The sequence below is a fragment of the Miscanthus floridulus genome, chromosome 1, assembly GCF_019320115.1.
Source record: "Miscanthus floridulus cultivar M001 chromosome 1, ASM1932011v1, whole genome shotgun sequence".
In the NCBI taxonomy this organism is placed as follows: Eukaryota; Viridiplantae; Streptophyta; class Magnoliopsida; order Poales; family Poaceae; genus Miscanthus; species Miscanthus floridulus.
This window is the reverse complement of record NC_089580.1, coordinates 148,688,453-148,712,133: the sequence shown is the minus strand read 5'-3', so window position 1 is coordinate 148,712,133 and position 23,681 is coordinate 148,688,453. Positions and strand designations below refer to the sequence as shown.

At 45.9% G+C, this 23,681-nt stretch overlaps 2 protein-coding genes, 1 non-coding gene and 1 pseudogene across 3 annotated transcripts; 3 read left to right on the top strand and 1 right to left on the bottom strand.

Moving 5' to 3' along the window:
* The first annotated feature begins 1,168 nt into the window (after positions 1-1,168).
* On the top strand, positions 1,169-2,992 carry LOC136465180 (protein phosphatase 2C 32-like). The gene is made up of 4 exons (XM_066464023.1): positions 1,169-1,180; positions 1,462-1,596; positions 2,288-2,552; positions 2,691-2,992. Exons 1-4 carry the CDS (start codon positions 1,169-1,171, stop codon positions 2,804-2,806), a joined length of 528 nt encoding a protein of 175 aa, XP_066320120.1. The 3' UTR covers positions 2,807-2,992.
* A 1,897-nt stretch (positions 2,993-4,889) lies between these two features.
* Positions 4,890-20,577, top strand: LOC136465171 (uncharacterized). Its single transcript, XM_066464019.1, has 4 exons — positions 4,890-4,947; positions 5,113-5,243; positions 6,192-6,199; positions 20,037-20,577. Exons 1-4 carry the CDS (start codon positions 4,890-4,892, stop codon positions 20,575-20,577), a joined length of 738 nt encoding a protein of 245 aa, XP_066320116.1.
* Positions 20,578-21,070: 493 nt separating this feature from the next.
* On the top strand, positions 21,071-22,377 carry LOC136465163 (protein ALP1-like; annotated as a pseudogene).
* Positions 22,378-23,031: 654 nt separating this feature from the next.
* On the bottom strand, positions 23,032-23,151 carry LOC136512513 (U5 spliceosomal RNA). The gene has a single exon (XR_010773109.1). It is a non-coding gene; the product is annotated as a U5 spliceosomal RNA (small nuclear RNA).
* Positions 23,152-23,681: the final 530 nt, after the last annotated feature.

Here is a 23,681-nt window from a genome sequence, read left to right as displayed (position 1 = left end):
TGCCGTGCACCAAAGCTGAGATTCCTCCCCAGCAAGACAAAGGGCTGTAACTAGGCTTGAAGAAACGCCATTGAACACACAGTCGTTTCTGTGTTTCCACAGCATGAAATTAGCAATTGGAAAAGTTATTTAGAAAATAAACATTATGCTCTAGCTCTTATATGTGCTTCTGTGTTTTTTTTATGTACTATTCCTTTCAGTTGGTCAAAAATATTCAAACTCACCGGTCACCAGCTACCGAACTTTTTGAAGTACTGGTTTAGCCCATCATCATCACGACCATAGATTTCTTGCTCAAAACTTGTGCCAGTGAATACATGCAAATCACTGTGCCCTTTTGTCCTCAACTGCAGCCAGATAGTCTTTTTTTTCTCTTGAACATGCTGGAGAGCTGTGTATCATTGCATTAATAGAAGAAGAGAGTTACAACACGCACGCACACACCCTACTGTCATGATAAAGCTATAATTGCCGCTTTGAAGAGAAAGAAGAACGACCCGACCCAACGAACTTAAAAACCCGAGCTAGGAGCAGTAAGGAAAGAGAGCCCCTTAGCTCATGCTGTGCACCAAAGCTGAGATTCCTCCCCAGCAAGACAAAGGGCTGTAACTAAGCTTGGAGAAACGCCATTGACCACACAGTCGTTTCTGTGTTTCCACAGCAACCAGCTAGATAACAGTCTCAGCCTGACTTCTTGAGTTATCTAAGATGATCAGTTGAGCTTACTCTCTAATTTAGCTATGCAGGAACTGCTAAATAAGTTCTGCAAAACAAAAATGTTGACTCTAATATTTCTGTTTGTCCAATATACCAAATTCCATATCTAAAATAATTTTTGAAATATAAGGATTGCTATATTGAAGGGCGGGCCTGGTGCAAGCGGTAGAGTCTTACCGCCTATGACCGGAAGGTCCCGGGTTTGAGTCGTGGTCTCCTCGCATTGCACAGGCGAGGGTATATTGCCCGATCTTTAGATTGTAAGTGCCGTTTTTATGTTCTTTCGTCCAGTGTTTTACACCTGCAGACATTAATTTGGAAGGGTGTCTAATTGGCGCTGTTTATTACGTCCTGATGTAAATGAAATCAGGCATATCTTTCATCTTCTAGAGATGCCTTTGAATGAATCAGTCTAGTTTCTGTAGCTAGGTTATGGTTTTTGAGGCGTCCTATGGCACTGGGGGTACGCCTGGATGCCTAGGCGATGTGGCGTGACTAAAACCTTGTGGCGCCTGGGCTGGGGTACACCTCAACACCTAGGCGGCGCCTCAAAAACCATAGAAGAGGATATAAGACTATTAGTTTTTTTCTTCATTCCTGCTCAGAACAAATCCTCCAGTTGGTTCATCCAGTCTGTTAAAGCATTTAACTTACTCTTTCAAATTTCATTGTTAAATCTGGTTAGCGTTCTACCTTGAACTATTACAATGGTGACTACTGGCTACAATTTGTTTAACCATTCAGTTTTGTGATGATGCACTTCAGGAAGTCTTGAGGATTAAAGTAGAACATCCTGATGATCCCCAAGCTGTCTTTAATGATCGAGTAAAGGGACAGCTGAAGGTTACTAGAGTATTTGGTGCTGGTTTTCTAAAGAAGGTAAGTTCATATGACCTTGCATGCCTATGACTGATAATTTGTCCTACCTTAGTATGTCAAACAATTATGTGACTATGTCAGTAGTCTTTCATTTTTTTTATCATGCTGAGGTGTGATGCGCCTCTCATGCCAGAACCACATCCTTCAATTGTTTCTGTGCTGCTTGTGTTAAATAATGGAAACTAGGTATGTATTTGTCTGGGTTTTGATCAAGGCTAGTGTACAGAGCAGACTAACAGAGGGCTCCATGTCCACTAAAACACCAGGAAAGAGTGAGCTAAGATGCTATAGTCATTGATGCATATCATCTCCAATAGTTGTCATAATGAAATATCTTCCTATCTTATTTCATTATGCATTAAACTGCTACATGCTGGTTCATATGACATTAGCACACGCACACCTACAGTGCCTAGATTTCAAGGTGGCGGTTAGAATGTAGCCATCCCTTATTGCCTTGATAACCATGCGAAGGGCAGAAGAGGCTAGGTCTGGTGGTCACATAACTGAAGATGAACAGATTTTATGGACAATTGGCAGTAGTTTTTTCTTAATTTGTTTAACTAAACTTCAAATGAAAATTCCATTGGTCTAGGATGATCTCAGTACTTTCAAGAGGCAAAACATGTTTATTTTGTTGCAACATAATCTTGTGTTCAATTGGTTGAGTTGTCTTTTTTGCCTGTTGCAGCCAAAATTTAACGAGGCACTACTTGAGATGTTCCGCATCGACTATGTTGGAACATCACCATATATCAGCTGCAACCCTGCTGTACTTCACCATCGTCTCTGCGCAAATGATCGGTTTCTTGTACTGTCGTCAGATGGATTGTATCAATATTTCAGCAATGACGAGGTAGTTTCACATGTGTTGTGGTTCATGGAAAATGTACCAGAGGGAGACCCAGCGCAATACCTTGTAGCTGAACTTCTTTGTCGTGCAGCCAAGAAGAATGGTCAGTTCTGCCTCTGCCTTAATTATTGATGGCAATAAGACTATGAAAGTACTTTTGAAATCTAATTGTTGATGGCAATAGAAAAGAAATTTGTATTTTAGCTAAGTCATTTTTCTGGGTGTTGAATGACACATGCAGGAATGAATTTTCACGAGTTACTGGATATCCCCCAGGGTGACCGCCGGAAATACCATGATGATGTTTCTGTTATGGTAATCTCACTTGAAGGAAGAATCTGGCGATCTTCTGGATGAGTGTTGAAACATGACCTAGTCTGTTCCTTGCAGCCTTGCTTAGTGTAGTAAATCTCAACTAGGAAAGGCACCAATGTCTTGCTCTGTCTTTATTTTTCAACCATGTTCAAATTCTGGCAATCCATGTGCCTTTTCTGTCTTCTACATTTTGGATTTGCGCTGCATCCTTGGGCAGTCCGAGTCCGAATTGACATACAGGTTTTTCTCTTTTGTTATTAGGAAAAAAAAAGGTTCTTTTGAGGGCAGATATGTTTTCCCGGTGTTGTGGGGTTGTTATTTTCTGTTTGCCAAAAAGGACCGTTCTTTTCTAAGTTGGGGCACAGGTGGCGGGTGTTCAGGTTGCTGCGAAGCGATGCTGACTTGCTGAGCAAATATGCATTATACAGTTGCTTGTGTAATAGTATAAATTGTTTTGGGGCATAGGGGTTGGAAGTTGCATCAAAGAGCAGCTTGTGCCGGTGACTTATGCAGTGCCTGTCGTCCTACTTTGTCAATTTGATCTGTAGCAGGCTTGTCCGTGCTCAGCAGCGTTTGATCCTTTTTTGACGCTGGGTGAAAATGGACCCAGGCACAGTGAGTAGCTGACTGACTTCCTCGAAGTTTGTCGGTGCACCAGTCATGAAATTCAGCTGATCAGACAGACCATGACCTCCTTGCCTTTTGTTTAGATTCCTATTCTCGTTGAGGACCTGTTAGTTACAACCAGGAAGTTCAACAGGAACAAAAGATTCTAGAGGAATGTGGTGGACTGGTGGTTATCGGCCCATGATGAATCAACCTCAACTATGAGATAATGACAGTGTGATTCTGAACTTGGAATATATGCTATGACCGAACTTTGACCCAGCATTTTTCTCTGGAGCCTCTCACTGCTGGATTCCCCATTGGGATATGCTAGAGAGATGCTGGCTTGCTTGCATTCGGGGTTGAAAATTCTGGTATGGTACCATTGTTGTGTAGTTGGGGTTTGGCAGGTTTGATAAGTGCATAGAGTGTGAAATGATGTGGTCAATTCTGAAATAACTGCATGAAGTGGGGGAGTATGTTGAGAGGACTTTTGAGGCGTTGAGCTTTAGGAAAGGGAGAGACCACAAAACTAGTTTTATAAACCCGAAAAACAACTGAAATATGGGCCCTGTTTGGATCCAGGGGTTAGAGCTAGTTTGTGCTAGTTTGAGCTCAACTAGCCCAAAAGTATCCAAACAGGAGGGCTAGAGTGGGTTATTTGCAACTAGCCCACCCCAAAAAACTATCCCCCAAAAGAGGTGATTATTTGGGCTAGTTCCGGTGCGGCCCACTGAAAACTATTATTTTTTTTATTACTCCACCGGTCCACCCGCACCGGATCCTCGGCACTCCCATCCCCCATCGCGAGTAGCTTCCCCCCTTCGCGACTCGCGCCGCCGCCGGTCCCAGCCGCGCCGCCGCCGCTTCAATCCGCCAAAGGAGCAGCGCCGGCGGCCCCCCGGAGGCGGATCTCTGTCGCCCGCGCCGCCTCCCTCCCTCCCGTCGCGCCCTTCCCCTCCGTCGGCGAGCGATGGACGGAGACGGATTCGACTTCTGGAGCTCGCAGCCGTCGGCGAGCGGCCTTGCCCGCGCCGGTCTCGACCTCAACTCGCAAGCGCCGGCGGCGGAGGGGTTCCCGGGGATTCGGCTGTACGAAGACTTCCTCCAGGCCGACGACGTCGAGGTCCTTCCTGGACGCGGCAGGGGCTCCTGCCTCCCTCCCTATCGCCCACCGCGTGCCGGAGCAGGAGACGCGTGGGCGACTCCGGCGCCCCAGCATGCCCGACAACTACTCTTTGGCGGCTCCTCCTCGGCGGCAGCCGGTCGCGGAGGAGGAAACGGTGGCGGCTACACCGGCAGGTCGTCGTCGGGGGCAGGCGCTGGTGTTCGGCAGCGCGCGAACTCGGCCGCCGCAGCAGCCGGCCGACGTCCCCAGCGCACCAACACGGCTTCTCGTGGCAGCGGTGGCCAGGGCGTACCGCTTCCCCGAGCACCGAGGGCACCGAGGGCACCGAGGAGTGGCGTCCGTGGGCAAGCATCCGGCTCCGGCGGTACCTTCGACATTGACGATGAAGCAATGGAGGATAACGTGGAGGAGTTAGCGAGCTCCGGCGGTCCCCCGGTGAGCCATTCCAGTCGAGCCCAATGGAATGATGCAAATAATGCTTGCTTGTTAGAATTGTGCATAGAGCAACGTAGAGCAGGAACGTATAATGGTTCACAAATGAGTGGTGAAGGGTATCAAGCCGTTGTCGATGGCTTACTTGCCAGAAGAAGGTTGGTGTACACCCGTGGACAAGTGAAGAACCAAATAGGCGTACTCAAACACACCCACGCTTTCTGGCGCTACTTGCAAACGCACACAGGGTTGGGGAGGAGACCAGATGGATCCATTGATGCAGATCATGATTTATGGCTAACTCATACAGAGGTACAATATTACTTAGCATATTTTTGTGCTCTCATATGCTTGGTTACTCTATGCTTGCTTCAAATTTGATCTTACATGTTTGGTTCTGCAAAATGTGCACTTTCATCTTAGATGCCTGTAAATGCTTGGTTCTGGTTCTTACATGTTTGTGTTATCAACGAATAAAATGGATTACATCTTGGTACTGATGCACTAAGGACAATAGCTGGTGATTTTTTAGATGTCACAGGTCATTCGATTAGTTCCCGTCATTTGACAGTGTGCGTATTGAAACAAAAGTTCTTATTTCCAGGTAGCCATGTCCTGTTCTTCATGGCTGCTGCTATCTATTTGCTGGTCACAAAGCCAGTTTTATACTTTTATACATCTATATATAATTATTAAAAGAATCAAAATTTGAACCAACACTGTCAATGAATAATTTGCAGTGCCAGCCACTGCCTGAACCAACACTGTTATTATTTCTGCATGTTTATTTCTTGATCGATTCAGCATATGAACTTTGGCCGCAGGCCAGGTTTCTTGAGGCTTGTCAGGAACGAAACGTCAATTGCTTCTGAGTTGAGCTGTCCGTTCTGACTTTGTTTGGGTGATCGGCAGATTCGGATCAGACCAGACACTCTAGAGGCCAATCTTTAGTCATCTTTCGTCTATGAGGGAGAACGTCCTTCTCATGTAGTAGTAGAAAAGATCAATTCAAATGGTTCAGCGATCGGATTAGTGTTTAGATATACTCTTTAGAACTGGTCATTATTGCCACCAACTGTGGTTGGGCTGTCAGTTTTCATCATATGTGGAGTCAATATAAACAGCTGATAACTATTTTGCTGTGCTCTCATAACTAGTTTCTCATAACTAGCTGATATTTTTCATCTTTATTGTAAACAGCTGATATTCTCCTGTCATAACTAGTTTCTAATCAACTTTTGTGCTCTCATATCTTAACAGAAAAAACCATACTGTCGATGCGGGACCCATAGGATACCCCGCAAGGGAGAGAGAAGATCTAGTCCAACTAAGATTCTTCTCATGTAATTTTAGTAGTATAACTATTAAATAATCCTACTAGGAAATCTCATTATAAACCGACTAGGACTCTGGCCTCCTGACTATATAAAGGAGGGCAGGGCTCCTGAGACAGACGACAATTGTACAACACGACTCTTGACAATCAATCTAACGCAAAGGCTAACGCCGACTGGACGTAAGGTTATTACTCGATCCACGATCGAGGGCCTGAACCAGGATAAATCGACTGTGTCTTGCGTTAACCATCGAGTTCGTCATACGCCGAAGCCCGAACATACTGCCCCGGGTACCCCCGTGGCAGGCTATCGGTGGTAAAACATCGACAGCTGGCGCGCCAGGTAGGGGACTTCGGCGACTTTGCATCCGAGAACTCGATGGACCTCAACAACATAATCTTCCCGACGGGATCAACCTTCGTCTTCGGCTCATGGATCTGCGAGGCAGACAACAACGGCAAGCTTCAGAGCCATCTCCTCAAAGATCCAGATCATCATAAAGAACTTCATATTTCACCAAATACAACGGATCAGCTCACCAGAAGATTCGCACAGCTCACAGTATCCGATTCAAATCAGATTTCACGGCCACTCGTATCCGATTCGAATTCAAACATCAAGGCGAAGTTTTATCCGAGTGCTTTCAAGAAACCGAGTTCTTTTTTGGCAAGATTCCGGAGCACATCCCAAAACAACTCGGATTACCCTCAGAGTTCTTCTAAGAAGTCGAGTTCTTTTTTATTTGGGCTCGATAACATGGCAAAATCCTATCAAGGACAGTTCGAAAGACCTTTCAATCCAAGATGCGGGATACCACTGACAGGAGCTCAGGAGGGTCTCGTGCTAACAATAACATCCCAAGACTGCATCATCCACTGGCCAGGTTCTGTTCCTGAAGACAGCAGTACCCAACTAGTCGGCACGACGACGACAGCAATTCTACCCTACCAAGAAGGAGACTCGATCTACGACACCGAGGCATCCACTAAAGTTATTAGCAACTCCGACAGCGTGAAAGCTAACGCCAATAACAAAGCGACTCATGCGCGAGAAGTGCTCATGGTTCGACGACCGCGGTCACCATTAAATCCCCCAGAAGCACCCGATGTCAGATCATCAGATGAATCTGAATCCAACATATCACCTTTTGCCCAAGGCTACGACGGAGAAACAGATAGTCAGAAACAAGCTAGAGAAAGAAAAAACAAGTTGAAGCAAGGGCGTCAACACCGTGCTAGGCAGCGCAGGGAAGCTTGGATCAGATACGAGTCAGAATTGGCTGAGTACGACAAAAGAAAATCGCAACGAGAAGTCGAAGGGAGACGCACAGCGAATACACCTTACGATAAGATTCGAGAAGCACTAGAAGAACTCGGAAAAACTCCACACCCCAGTGAGAAGTATGAACAGCTCCAGGACTTGCTCCGATCGACGATCTCGAAAACACACGAAGAGAGAGCTCGATCAAGACTACCCGCAAGATCAACAACCCACAGACAAGAAGATCAAAATCAAAGGAAATCCGCTTTCGAAAGACTTGGGCTAGGTGGAAGCCATGACGAAGGAAGTAGGAAGGAACATAATCAGGGCCACCGATTTGAACAACCCAGGAAGACTAGGAGTAGGGTACCTACCCAGACAATCTCGCAAGATTATCTCCATCAGAACGACAGCTGGCCAGAAGAAGGTGTCGAATCCGAATTCAAAGAAACCAAGACACACGACAGATTCCCCTGTTTCGCGAACAGGCTTGCATTAGTACGATTACCTCACAAATTCAAACCGTCTAACCACTCCAAGTATGATGGCAAAACCGAACCAAGGCAATGGCTCAGAATATATTCACAATCAATTGAACTAGCCGGAGGAGATGACGATATCAAAACCCTTTTCTTTCCCATGGCACTGGAAGCCATGCCTCTCCAATGGTTCGACAAACTGAACCCAGGATCTATCAGAAATTGGGAAGATTTGCAAAGAGTTTTTTGTGAGAATTTTGCAGGAATCATTACACATCCAATCACCCATGCAGAATTAAAAGGACTCAAGCAAAAGGGAGGTGAAAGTCTCAGAGATTACTATCGACGATTCGGCGAACTACGAGCTCAAGTGCATGACATAACCGAACGAGAAGTAATTGAAGCTTTCTCTCACGGAATCATGGCTAGGTGGCAATTTCAAGATTTCTGCAAAGAAAATCCGAGAAACAATGAAGAATTCAGACGAATAGTAGAAAAGATGATTACTGCAGAAGAAAAAACACGGGAAAGGTTCCCGGACAGAAACAACCAGGACAACTCGGACAAGCAAAATCATCGAAATAGCAGACATCAAGAAAGAAAACGTAGACCAAACAATACTGTGGCAATGGCCGACAAATCAAAGAAGTTTACCAAACCTAGAAGATATGATGACATTGAAAACATACGTTGCCCATTGCACCCTAGTGGGAGGCACACCATCGGAAATTGCTATACTTTCAAAGATCGATACACAAGAAAAAATAGTAAGGAAGACACCAAGGAGGACAATCAGAAAAGAGAAGAAGACAACCACGAGGACAAAGGATTCCAAAAACCTAGAGGAACGGTAGCAGTGATTTTCTCAGGGGCTCCGGATTGCAGAAGCAAACATCAAGAAAAACTAGCACTACGGACCATTATGACAGCAGAACCGGCTACACCAAGATACCTCAATTGGTCACAGTATCCTATCCAATTCACCAGAGAAGACCAATGGACTAGCGTGGGAAACGCAGGCCATTATCCATTGGTTCTGGATCCAACTATAGCTGGTATGACCGTCACCAAAGTACTAATCGATGGAGGGGCTGGGCTTAACATCATCTTTTCAGAAACTCTAAGGAAAATGGGACTACAACTCGCCGGGATGATTACACCAACAAGCACACCTTTTTACGGAATAGTACCCGGCAAAGCAGCCATACCACTCGGACAAATTACTTTACCTGTTACCTTTGGAACTCCTTCAAACTACCGAACAGAGTTTATCAAATTCGAAGTCGCCGACTTCGATTCATCATATCATGCAATCCTGGGACGTCCGGCACTAGCCAAATTCATGGCAATACCACATTATCCGTACTTACTGCTTAAGATGCCAGGACCCCACGGTATCCTTTCTCTTCGAAGCGATTTAAAGCGCGCTTTTGACTGCGACGTTCAGGCGATCCAAATTGCAGCCAAAGCACAAGCTGACAATGGAAGAAAAGAAATAGCCACAATCGCGGCGGAAACAAGCCAAGAAGAATTAGAAATACCAGCTAAAAAACCCAGTATCATCGCACCACCAAAAGAAGCCGACGTCAAGCAAATCGACTTAGGCACGGGCGACACCTCCAAGACAGCAACTATCAGTGCTCACCTCTCGGAAAAATAGGAACTCGCGCTCACCAACTTTCTTCGGGACAACAAAGATATCTTCGCTTGGAAGCCAGCCGACATGCCAGGAGTCCCAAGAGAGTTGGCTGAGCACAGAATTGATGTTAACAAAAGCTCTAAACCTGTAAAACAACGGCTACGACGATTCTCACCCGACAAGAAGGCAGCAATTAAAAAGGAAATAACAAAACTGATGGCAGCCGGATTCATCAAGGAGATCCTACATCCAGACTGGCTAGCAAACCCGGTCCTTGTACAGAAGAAAAACACGGACGAGTGGCGCATGTGCGTCGATTACACAGATCTCAACAAACATTGCCCAAAAGATCCGTTCGGACTACCACGCATTGACCAGATAGTTGACTCGACAGCAGGATCTGCGTTATTATCTTTTCTCGATTGCTATTCAGGGTATCACCAGATCGCACTAAAAGAAGAAGACCAGAGCAAGACATCTTTCATCACCCCGTTTGGTGCCTACTGCTACAAGACCATGTCGTTTGGACTAAAAAACGCTGGCGCCACGTACCAAAGAGCTATCTAGACTTGCCTTGGGAATCAAATCGGTGAAAATATGGAGGCATACGTGGACGATGTGGTGGTGAAAACAAAAGACCCAGACACTCTAATTGAAGATTTAAAGCAAACGTTCGAAAACTTGAAGAAGTGGAGATGGAAATTGAATCCAAATAAATGCGTATTTGGAGTTCCCTCAGGGCAACTACTCGGATTTTTGGTCAGTCAGCGCGGGATTGAAGCCAGCACCAAGCAAATTCGAGCTATAACAGAAATGGGCCCACCTAGAAGTGTCAAAGATGTGCAGAAACTAACAGGATGCATGGCGGCCCTCAACCGTTTCATATCAAGACTCGGCGAAAAGGGGTTACCTTTCTTTAAACTACTAAAGAAGACAGACAAGTTCGAGTGGACAATAGAAGCCGACGAAGCTTTCAAAAAACTTAAAGAATACCTCACTTCACCGCCTATCCTGACACCTCCAAAGAAAGATGAAGATATGATACTATATATCGCGGCAACTCCCACAGTAATCAGCACAGCAATAGTCATAGAAAGAGAAGAACAAGGGCGTCCGTATAAAGTGCAACGTCCAGTATACTACATCAGCGAAGTACTGTCAGAATCCAAAATCCGGTACCCACATGTACAAAAACTACTCTACGCTTTACTCATTACCTCTCGGAAGCTTCGCCACTATTTCGAAAGCCACAAGATTACCGTAGCGACAGATTTTCCACTCGGAGACATCCTACACAACAAAGACGCCACAGGGCGCATATCCAAATGGGCAGTTGAAATCGGAGCTCTGGACATCAATTTCACCCCACGGAAAGCAATCAAATCTCAAGCCCTCGCCGATTTCGTGGCCGAATGGACAGAGATTCAACAGCCCTTATCAGATACAATCCTCGACCATTGGAAGATGTACTTTGATGGATCACTCAAACTAGGCGGGGCCGGAGCAGGCGTTCTCCTCATTTCTCCAGAAGGAAAACAACTCAAGTACGTCCTTCAGATATTATGGCAAGCTACAAATAACGAAGCAGAATATGAAGCCCTCATCCACGGGCTACGAGTCACGATTACCCTCGGAATAAAAAGATTACTCGTATACGGCGACTCAGCAGTGGTCATCAACCAAGTCAACAAAGATTGGGACTGCACCAAAGAAAACATGGGTGCTTATTGTGCCGAAATACGGAAACTTGAAAAACACTTCCAAGGATTAGAAATTTTACACGTTCTACGCGATTCCAACATTGCAGCAGATGTCCTTGCCAAGCTCGGATCAGACAGAGCAAAGGTTCCACCCGGCGTGTTCATAGAAGAGCTATCAGTTCCCTCTATCAAACAACCCGGTGAAACAACACATGAAATTCAGGCTAAAGGCGTTCAGATCTTGATAATCAACACTTCATGGACTCAAGTTTTCATCGACTATATCAAAGAAAACAAATTACCAGCAGATAAGGCGGAAGCCACCCAAGTCATTCGCAGAAGCAAAAACTACGTTCTAGTAGGAGATAAACTTTACAGAAGAGCAGCATCATCAGGAGTACTCCTAAAATGTGTTTCGTTTCAAGAAGGTAAAGAGATCCTAGACGAAATACACTCAGGTTGCTGTGGAAATCATGCCGCTTCAAGGACACTAGTTGGCAAAGCATTTCGCACCGGATTCTACTGGCCAACCGCTTTGAAAGACGCAGAAGAGCTTGTCAGAAAATGCAAAGGTTGCCAAATGTTTGCAAGACAAGCCCATGTACCAGCTCACAATCTTATCTGCATCCCACCCGCTTGGCCTTTTTCCTGCTGGGGGCTGGATCAAGTAGGACCCCTGAAAAAAGCAAAAGGCGGCTTCGAGTACATCTTTGTGGCAATCGACAAGTTTACCAAGTGGATTGAATACAAACCACTCGCGAAATACAGCGCGACCAAAGCAGTCGAGTTCATCCAAGACATTATGCACCGCTTCGGCATGCCAAATCGAATCATCACAGACCTAGGCTCACCCTTCACAGCTACAGAATTCAAAAGCTGGGCTCAAGACTGTGGTTTCAGTATAGACTATGCGTCCGTTGCACATCCAGAAGCCAACGGACAAGTAGAAAGAGCTAATGGACTCATACTAGCCGGATTAAAACCAAGGTTATACGAAGAACTAGTGGACTATGGGTCCAAATGGATTGAAGAACTACCGAAAGTAGTGTGGGGGCTACGAACTCAAATAAGCAGAGCAACAGGCCACTCACCTTTCTTCCTAGTTTACGGGTCAGAGGCCGTACTACCCGCCGACTTGATCTGGACATCCCCGAAAATAGAACAATATGATGAAGGAGAAGCAGAACACACAAGAAGATTAGAACTCGACAGCTCAGAAGAAGTCAGAATAAACGCTACCCTCCAATCAGCTAGATACCTACAAGGTTTAAGACGGCACTACAACAAGAGTACCCAATCTCGATCACTACAAGTTGGAGACTTAGTGCTAAGAAGGATACAAAAGACTGATGGACGACATAAGCTACTCAGTCCTTGGGAAGGCCCGTTCATTGTCACAAAAGTCACTGGACCCGGCACATACAAGTTAATGACCGAAGATGGAAAAGAAATCAGCAATACATGGCACATCAGCCAGTTAAGAAGATTCCATGCGTAAAAACAACTCAGGAAAAAACAGACATGCAAGCCACAAGGGACCTACGTTCACAATCAACGAAAGACAATACTCTTCAACAACATATGTATTAGTTTATACTCATGATCAATAAAGATGATATTCATCCACAGCATGTCTTATCACGAACTCCAACGAGTTGTTTTCACGAAAAAGCAAAATGGCTGAAAACATGCCTGAGCATTCCGGCCGAGAGCAAAATAGCTGAAAAGATGCTTGAGCTCGCCGATGAGGGTAGCTAAAAGCTAACACCCGAAACAAAAAGCAAAATGGCTGAAAATATGCCTGAGCATTCCAGCCGAGAGCAAAATAGCTGAAAAGATGCTTGAGCCCACCGATGAGGGTAGCTAAAAGCTAACACCCGAAACAAAAAGCAAAATGGCTGAAAACATGCCTGAGCATTCCGGCCGAGAGCAAAATAGCTGAAAAGATGCTTGAGCTCGCCGATGAGGGTAGCTAAAAGCTAACACCCGAAACAAAAAGCAAAATGGCTGAAAACATGCCTGAGCATTCCGGCCGAGAGCAAAATAGCTGAAAAGATGCTTGAGCTCGCCGATGAGGGTAGCTAAAAGCTAACACCCGAAACAAAAAGCAAAATGGCTGAAAACATGCCTGAGCATTCCGGCCGAGAGCAAAATAGCTGAAAAGATGCTTGAGCTCGCCGATGAGGGTAGCTAAAAGCTAACACCCGAAACAAAAAGCAAAATGGCTGAAAACATGCCTGAGCATTCCGACCGAGAGCAAAATAGCTGAAAAGATGCTTGAGCCCGCCGATGGGGGTAGCTAAAAGCTAACACCCGAAACAAAAAGCAAAATGGCTGAAAACATGCCTGAGCATTCCGGCCGAGAGCAAAATAGCTGAAAAGATGCTTGAGCCCGCCGATGGGGGTAGCTAAAAGCTAACACCCGAAACAAAAAGCAAAATGGCTGAAAACATGCCTGAGCATTCCGGCTGAGAGCAAAATAGCTGAAAAGATGCTTGAGCCCGCCGATGAGGGTAGCTAAAAGCTAACACCCGAAACAAAAAGCAAAATGGCTGAAAACATGCCTGAGCATTCCGGCCGAGAGCAAAATAGCTGAAAAGATGCTTGAGCCCGCCGATGAGGGTAGCTAAAAAGCTAACACCCGAAACAAAAAGCAAATGGGCCAAGTCGACCGAAGTCTAACTTCAAAAGACCCTCCAGCACTTCGTTCCGAAAAGCAAGAGGCTCGGGGGCTATATCCAGATAGGAATACTTTTTTCCTCACAAAAGCACAAGCGCCACTCAAGAAAGCACTCGGACAACGAAGTTTGTCGAAGCAACTTTCTATACCGAGTCGTTTTCTATACCGAGTCGTTTTACACAGCGCAGGCGAAAGGTTGTTAACACAAAAGATCTACATCTAACAAGTCATAGCACGGACAAAGCACTCGACGAATCACAAAGGAAAGAAGAAAATAAAAGTACTCGACAAATCGAGGGGCCTCGTCAGAATAACACAGAGTTATCTTACGAAGCAGAGACGGGAACAAGACAAGGTACTCAGCAAGTCAAGTAACTTCAACCACACTCATGCAAAGAATACATCAACAAAGATAAAGAATCTTCATTTAAAAAGAAGTGTAATATTACAAGAGGACGCTCAACCGAGTCAGGCGTTGTCATCAGAAAGAGAAATATCAATATTTAGACTATCTACAACCCTACTGGCTAGATCTTCAACCTCAGGTTCCATCCTTTCAACGGCGTCAAGATATTCTTGGCTTTCAGCTTCTTCTGCTATTTTGGAGAGGGGCGCTTCTGGAGCAAGGACCCGGACCTGGGCCAGCACATTCTTGGTACATACTTGGGCACACCTCTTCGCGAACTCTTGGAAACGAGTCGGAATCCGGGGAATGAACTGCGCCCAAGATTGCCCGTCATCCGCTGGAGTCCGAAGGACATCGGCCACCGAGCGAAAAGATTTCCACAAGGCATTCCAATTCTCGGTAGCCGTCGCCAGTTTCCCGGACAAGCCTTCAATGGTTTTTTGGGCCTGCACAAGATCTCTGTCAGCTCCACGCCTAATCAGCCTAGCAAGGGCGAGTTCTTCCTCAGCATGAGTGTTTACCTCCTCAGCTCTATTATGACTAGAACGGACAAGGGCCTTCATTTCATCGATACTCTCCGAGAGCTTTTGTTTCTCAACTCGGAGAGCTAGACAGAACATCAAAGAACAAGTCAGCGGAAAAAGAAGTCAAAATACAAGAAGAAACAGGCAGAACCCGCGGCACCTTTGCATTCATTCTTCACAGACTCCACCGCAGCATCTCTCTGTTTCTCCGTCTCCACTACCCGGGCGCGAAGGGCTTTCTCCTCCTTTTGGTGCAATTGACGCTCCGTCTCCAACTCAACCCGGAGAAGGTCAAGATCGGCTTTCAGAGCGTCCACCTCCGAAGACAACTTCCTCTCATTTTCAGATGAGAAAAAGAAGCCAGAATGATCACGAGAAAAAGACTGAGCAGAAAGAGGCAAAGAGAAACAAGGCGTAAGGATAGAAGAAAAACAAGCATGCGAAAGAGAAGTGGCAGTAAAATTTACCTGGAGCTTTTCACCAAAAGAAGTCGCGAGGGTCGACAAGCTCCCCCAGGCTGCGGTCAGCTCCGATAACCGATGAGTGGCATCGAACTGTTGCACCACGTCATCGGACAGGGAGGGGCCGCCGGAGGCAAAAGAAGGGGAAAAAGAAGCCGGCTGAGGCGAAGCAGGAGCGACCAGAGCAACCTCCAGGGAAGCCGGAGCCAAACCCCCAGAAGAACCCGGCGCGACGGCCACAGTTACCTCCGGAGCGACCAAGTCCGCGACTCTGCCAGGTAGCTCTGAAGCCCCCGCCGCGACTTCATCAACAGAATGTTGTGAGTCTCGAAGCTCAGAACTCGTTGGCATGGCGGGAGGCAGAGAAGAAGTCGATGAAGAAATTAGAGAAGACGAAGCACTGAAAAGTGATAAAAGGAAGCACCAATAAGAACCAGAGGAAGGAAGATAAAAGCCAAAAAGATGAAGCAAGAATCTACTCACCCGACTACTTTTTTCTTTGCAAAGCCAAGAGAAGGCCTCGCAGGGGGAACCACAACGGCGAAGACGTCCCCGCCACCCAGCGACGGGAGCGGGACAGCCGACAGCAGAGCCGCGGAAGAAGTCGGAGCTGGAGCCGTGGAAGAAATCCGCACCGGAGGAGCAGTACAGCTCGGGGCAGAAGCAACCAAAGAACTCGACCCCGGAGCTTCGGAAGAAGTCGGCGCGAGAGCCTCGGGAGAACTCACACCCGACCTCCGATTACTTCAAAAAGTTCAAGACTAAAATTAAAAACAAAGAGGAAAAATTCAATGCGACAAGAATATGAAAAACAACTCACTGCCGCATGATGAGGGGAACTTCATCATCCTCTTCTTCCTCAGCCAGCGAAACCAGAGCACCTGCTGAAAAAGAGATGAAAAGTACTCGGTTCAAGAGAGAAACATGAAAATAAAAGAACAAAGAATACTAAATGTGCTCACCTAAGAGCATGCTAGCAACAACTGGAGTACCTAAGGGAGTACTTGGTTTGCGAGGCTTCTTGGAGACAGGCAAGCCAGATGAGGACCCGTCCATTCGCCCCCTCTTCGGGACACTGCGAGGACCGCGAGGGACTAGACGAGGAACATACTCTTCATATACATCATCAAATCTGAAAGAAACCCCAGGAAGGGCTGTAAAAGTTTGAGACTTACTAATTGCAGAAGTACCGGCTGAACGATCCCCAGTCTCCGCCACAGCAGGGAGAACATCAAGGGGGATCGGATCAACAAAGTTCCGCCCAAGAACCTACGAAAAAAGACAAAACACCAAGACAAGGAAAAACTAAGCAAGAACGGACGCAGAAAGAGTACATAAAGAACTCAAATAAAAAGAAAAAGGAGGATAGGCAACTCACAGCTGGGGGCGGGTTGTTGGCCGAGTACTCAGGGACGGCAGGAGGAATGACGCTCACTCCTTTCAGCATTTTTTGGAGACGCTCGAGTACCTCCTCATCGGTCAGCTCAAGAGCTGGGACCATACGTGAAGAATCCTCGGCCCCAGAATACTCAAAGCCGAGATGTCCCCGCTCTTTCAAGGGCTGAACCCGACGACGAAGAAAACTTGAGACAATACCAAAGCCGGTCAATCCTTGCTGTTTCAGCGTGCTAATCCTATCAAGGAGTGGTTGGATCGCTTGAATCTCAGCAGGAGACTCAAGCTTCTTGTCCCACCGGTCGTTCGCCACAGGACCAGACCCGGAATGAACAACAAGAGAAGGGATCAAATTGGTAGCATAAAACCACTCGGCGCGCCAATCCTTGACAGAATCGACCAGGTCATAATCAAAAAACTTGATTTTGAGACCTTGGCGAAACTGAATCCCGCAGCCGCCAAGGACACTGGTTTCCTCGCGGCGGGGTTGAGGTTTCAGGCGAAAGAAAAAACAAAAAAGAGATAGAGAAGGAGGGATCCCAAGGAAGGCTTCACAAAGATGAACAAAAACAGAAAGATGGAGAACGGCATTGGGGGTTAGATGGTTCAAACTAACCCCGAAATACCCAAGAAACTGATGAAGGAAGACGGAAGCAGGAAGACAGAGACCAGCGCGGACAAAAGAAACAAAAAGGACAATCTCACCAGGACCCAGGGCCGGAACCCGATGCTCGCCCGGAACTCTCCATTCAGCGATGACTTTGTTCTGGATCAAGCCATCACTAACGAGCTCGCGCAGCTGGTCTTCACTGGTTGTTGGAGCCGGCCAAACCTTCTGAGCTGCCCTCATGGCCACAAACTCCTGGTTTTCAATCAAAGACAGCGACGATTCCTCGTCCACGAAGGTCGCCTGAGATTTGCTTGCGGTCTTCTTCTTTCCCATGAATTGGCGGAAGCAACAAAGGAGCTAAGGAGGATGAAGCTAGAATGATGGTGCTAGGGCGATAACGACAATGACGGCGGCGGTTTTCTGAGAACTAGGGTTTAAAGGAAAGAGCTAGGTGACAAGGAAAAGGAAGATAAAAGGTCTTTAAATAGATTTCTCAGTGATACAAACGGCCCATAAGGCCCGTTAAAGCACATCGTGGGAAAGCAACGGTCCATTTACCGACGCAGCTAAAACGACGGAGGGCACGAATCCACACAACAGTACGAACCAACGGGCAGATTTCAGACTTATCCGCAACAACGCAGCAGGGTTATCAGATGACCATAGGAACAACTCGTTGAACCAAGAAGAAAGAAAGGGCTACCTCACGAGTAACAAAAGAACCCGGTTATATAAGAAAGAACTCGGTAGTCTCATGAATGACAGGAATCACAACAGAAGAGTCAAAGACAACTCAGAAGACAAGATTCGTTACATTACAATCGACTTCAAAAATAGAAGATTACAAACCCTACAAGACCCAACGAACTCGGCACCACGAAAAGCAAAGTAGCAAAGAGGAACACGGGCACGACTAGGCTCTGGAACGACTACGTGTCCCAAATTGCTACTCGGAAGGACAGACCGCCATCAGCTACACTGTTTTCTTCAAAGGACGAACGCAGTGCATCCAAGGCGGAAATCGGCAGCACGACAAGGCAACATGGAGCAGAGAAGGCCGGTGGGCATCTGTCTACCCAAGACCGATGTGATGCTGGATATGGTGTTGATCTGCACCGGACGGTCTCAAGACAGGCGACGAGGATCAACCCAGAACTGCCGGATGAAGGAACGAAGCCCACATCACAAGACTTCCTCCAACTACCACCACGTACATCCTGGCACAATGCTGTCGCGGGATTAGCCTACCTCTAATCCCTATCACAAGACTTCCTCCAGCTACGACAAGACACATAGGAACTACAAAATACACCCGGGGGCTGCTCTACTTCACAAACTACCATGTTCACAACCAAGAAAGTTTCAACAGAATGTCCAATGGATGAAAGCAAGCACTCTGGGACAGTATTTATAGGCCAAAGGATCGGCGCACATAGACCAAGAGTACCAACGAAATAAGCCCAATGAAGGACATAGTGAAAAGACAGGACTCAATAATAGATGACTCAGGCGAGAAGAAACAGTACTCGAAGACGGGCATATTCGGAAGAATATACCAGCACAGTACAACCCGTGAACAAAAGGCATTTACGCTCAACCACCACCATACAACTACATCTGGCAACAGCAGACTACCAAAGAATACGCCAAGACCTCGCATCCGAGTTCTTCCCGAACAAAACAACCCGGACATAAGCTCGGAGGCTGCATGCCGCGAAACTACTCGGATAACGAAATAATCCAAGTCTCGGAGACTACTTCAGAACACAAATTCTTCAAACAACATAAAGGATCAAGACCCTCCAACTTTTTGTTCCAAATAGCAAGAGGCTCGGGGGCTACACTCAGTGAGTGCACTTTTTCTTCGAAAAAGCGCACGTCACTAAAAGACTTCCTCAACGCAGACCACTTCAAGACATTACGACAAAAGAACCCGGAACGATCCATATTCGAGTTCTTTTTAATACAACTTCAGCGAACAATCAGAGCAACTTCAAGACAAGATCCTCCAGCTCCTTGTTCCAAATAGCAAGAGGCTCGGGGGCTACAACCAGATGGATGTATTTTTTCTTAAAAAAGCACTCGCGACTCAAAGATCCCAAGAAGCGCTACAAGGTTTCACTCCAGAAAGCACTCGGATGACATTTTGTTCCTACCCAACAAGACTTGAAGGAGCAAAGCGAGACTTTCGGAGCTCAACCATGAAGTGCTCGGGGGCTTGTCGATGCGGGACCCATAGGATACCCCGCAAGGGAGAGAGAAGATCTAGTCCAACTAAGATTCTTCCCATGTAATTTTAGTAGTATAACTATTAAATAATCCTACTAGGAAATCTCATTATAAACCGACTAGGACTCTGGCCTCCTGACTATATAAAGGAGGGCAGGGCTCCTGAGACAGACGACAATTGTACAACACGACTCTTGACAATCAATCTAACGCAAAGGCTAACGCCGACTGGATGTAAGGTTATTACTCGATCCACGATCGAGGGCCTGAACCAGGATAAATCGACTGTGTCTTGCGTTAACCATCGAGTTCGTCATACGCCGAAGCCCGAACATACTGCCCCGGGTACCCCCGTGGCAGGCTATTGGTGGTAAAACATCGACACATACTTAAAGAAGCTTCTGACGAGTCCTCCAGCAAACGAGGACTTGCTCGATGAACTGTTCAGAGGGTACACTGTGGATGGCACCACAGCCTTTGTGCCTGGTGATGATTATGGTGACAATGAGGGGCAAGATGCAAGGACAGAAGATGATGAAGAAGAAGAGTTTGCACAAACACCTACAAGTAGAAGCAGCCAGAGGAGTCAGAGGGGCAAGAGGGCATTGAACAGCACTACAAGCACTTTGACCAGTCCAGTGAAGAGGAGCAAGAGCCCAATGGTGAAGATTGTGAAGGACATAGCCAGTACCTTCAAAGAATCTGTCGCAGCCAACACTAAGCAAATCCAGAAACGTGCAAATGACAAGGCTGCATTTTCTGTCAAGAGGTGTCAGGAGCTGGCATTTGAGTGTGGCGTTGAGAAAACCGTTGACTCTGTCTATGCTATGTCCAAGATGTTCGAAACAGAGTACCAAAGGGAGTTCTTCTCTGAGCTTAGGTTGGGTTACTTCAAGAAATGGTGCAGGGACAAGAATTTGGAGTAGTTAGGATCTTTTCGGTCCATGTGTGTTGAACCTATCATATACTCCCTCCATCCCAAATTATAAGACGTTTGACTTTTTTGGCTCCAAGTTTGACCACTCGTCTTATTCAAAAAATTTGTGCAAATATAGTCAAATTTAAGTCATTCTTGAAGAACTTTTATTAATAAACCAAGCCATGACAAAGGAAGTGATATTTTGCACAAATTTTTGAATAAGACGAGTGGTCAAACTTGATATCAAAAAAGTCAAACGTCTTATAATTTGGGATGGATTGAGTATGTGTGAACTATTATATGTGCATGTGAACTATTATCTGTGTGGTGTAATGATACTTTATGCTATGTGTTGAACCTATTTAAATTAATCTATGAGCTGTGATGTCAAGTGTTGAAGTATTAATTTATTGAATTAATTTGCTTACCCTGGTTCAAGTTTTATGCTATGTGCTGATAGTTTGTTACATGTGTTGAAGCAGGAAGTTGATCATGGCCCCATGATTGAGGAAGAAGAAGATGATGGAGGTAGCTCAAGTGAGGATGAAATTATATCCATGTGCCGCAACAATTTGGTGCAGCAACAAAATTTGATTCTGCAGTTGGTACCTATCTTGGGTATGTACTCTGATAACTACTTCCTGAAACTACCTAAGAGGGTAACTGGAGATTCTGGTTTGGATTGGGTGCATGAGACACTAGCCCGAGAAACCCAATGTTACAACATGTTTAGGGTTGAGAGACCTTTATTTTACAGGTTGCATAATACTTTGGTCCAGAGGTATGGGTTGAAGTCCACTAAAAAATGACATCTGTAGAGGCTCTTGCTATGTTTTTATGGATTGTTGGTGCACCACAGTCAGTTAGACAGGCTGATAATCGTTTTAGGAGGTCTCTGGAGACAGTAAGCAGGACATTTAACATAGTTTTGAGGTGCCTCCTTAGGTTAGCACATAACAACATTAAACCCAAGGACCCAACATTTCCAGAAGTGCACCCAAACTTAGAAAATCCAGCATTCTGGCCACACTTCAACGAGTGCATAGGAGCTATAGATGGGACACATGTGAAGGTTGTGGTGGATAAGAGTAAGAGAGTTCCATACTTGAACAGGCACAATGAGACCAGTCAGAATGTGCTTGTTGTTTGTGATTTCGACATGAGATTTACCTTTGTCTTGTCGGGATGGCCTGGTTCAGCACATGACATGAGAGTTTTCAAAGATGCCATAACTACTCATCATCACAAATTTTCACATCCACCGCCAGGTTTGCTACTTGAACTTTCTTGCAAAATTTTTTATCCAATTACACTTGTTCATCTAAGTCTCATTGTGTGCCTTTGAAAATATGTAGGGAAGTATTATGTGGTTGATGCGGGGTACCCAAACCGGCCGGGCTACCTTTCACCATACAGATGTACAAGGTACCATGTGGAGCAATGGCTAAACGGCCCGCCGCCACAAGGTATGAAAGAAACCTTCAACCATGCACATACCAAAGTTAGGAATGTCATAGAGCGAACTTTTGGAGTGTTGAAGATGAAGTTTAGGATTTTGTTGAACATGCCAAGATTTCCAGAGGAGAAGCAAACTAGAATTATTGTTGCTTGTATGGCTCTTCATAATTTTATTCGAGAGAGCAGAATTGCGGATAGAGAATTTGATGCCTGTGATGCGGATAAAAATTATAACCCAATGCCTAGTTCTTCGGCATCAGCATGGCCAGAAGATGAACCTCTTATTGAAGATGTGAACATGAATGCCTTCCGTGATGAATTAGCTCATGCTTTGTTTCATGGAGTGTAATTTTTTTTGTTTAGCTTGATTGAGGACTTGTAAGTTTGAGTGACACATCTCATATGTATGGAGAAATTAAAATTTATTGTGATTTCGATACTTGATTTGTACAAATAATGTATTTGTATCATCCGTGTGCGGGAGGCCACACAAGAGCCTGCCACACCAAATCCGGCTGAAAGATGGTTTAAATGAGTCAAATGATTAGAAAAATACATTTATTGTTAATCTAACTCTTGCATCCAAATATCTCTTGGGCTAGAGTTAGTTCAGGGCTAGTCTAGAGCTAGAAACTAGCTCTAACCTCTAGCCGAGCTAGTATCCAAACAGGGGCCATGGTTTGGTTCACATGATCACTTCCTTCTTGCCAAATGCACATTGTTCAGCATAGGATATAATCATATATTAAAATCAAGAAAAAATAACTCACAGACACTTCCATGAATTGCACACTAAGAGATATACTCTTATTTTTTCTTTCAGAAATATGTAAAATCTGTTTAGCTTCAGATCATAAATGTTGTAATAATGGATTAGCTACAATCTAAAAATAGATTAGATGTACCCACAAAACTAATATTGAATTGTTGGGCTCCTCAAGAACAACCCAATCTTAGCCCATTTTTTAGACAGACCCACAAACTTTGCATTGAATTGTTGGGCTCCTCCTCACAGAGAGGAAGAACCCTCCAAAAATAGGCGTATGCTGCTAGCTGCAGCGGGCACACGGTATTCTTTAGTAAAAGGCGAAAGAATAGTTCGCTCTGTGCCCACTGCGCAGCTGCGTGCTCTTTCTTCAGTGCTGTGAGCCCCTGTAAATAGCAGCGCCCCCTGCTGCCACTGGCTTCAGCAAGCGGTTTGGCACTAAAACGACAAGCGCTGTCCGCGCCGCGCGCACTGCGCCCGCGGTCTACGCGAACGGGGCAGTGGCCGACTGCAAAAAGGCCTACGCTGTGGATTTGCATTTCCTGCAGGCAGAGCCAGACGCAGTGATGAATCATGATGCCCACTGGCCCAGAGGACTGAGCAGCCTAGGCAGCCGCTTGCTATCCGGCCCAAATGCTGTGAAGCGGAGGGGATGGACACTCGCGTGCCTCACGGGGTTTTCCCCCCAATAATAAATTTGCAGGTCCATGTATCTGTAGCCTACGCGTGGATGCACCTCACGTGCGTGTGAGTTGATACATGAGTTCAGATGTACTCGAATGCTGTGAAGCGTAGCGGCGGCGTGGAGCTGCCGGGCTCGCCCACTGTGATTTTATCATTCCGGCAAAACAAAAAGGCTCAACGAATTGGGGAAAGTTGTATTCTGC

Excerpts from the sequence above, each read along its gene's own strand:
- LOC136465171 (XM_066464019.1), top strand. The coding sequence starts at position 4,890 with ATGGAGGATAACGTGGAGGAGTTAGCGAGCTCCGGCGGTCCCCCGGTG. Across the intron at positions 4,948-5,112 it reads TCCCCCGGTGAGCCATTCCA|TGAAGAACCAAATAGGCGTA; the intron begins GTCGAGCCCAAT and ends CCCGTGGACAAG.
- LOC136465180 (XM_066464023.1), top strand. Across the intron at positions 1,597-2,287 it reads GTGCTGGTTTTCTAAAGAAG|CCAAAATTTAACGAGGCACT; the intron begins GTAAGTTCATAT and ends TGCCTGTTGCAG. Across the intron at positions 2,553-2,690 it reads TCGTGCAGCCAAGAAGAATG|GAATGAATTTTCACGAGTTA; the intron begins GTCAGTTCTGCC and ends TGACACATGCAG.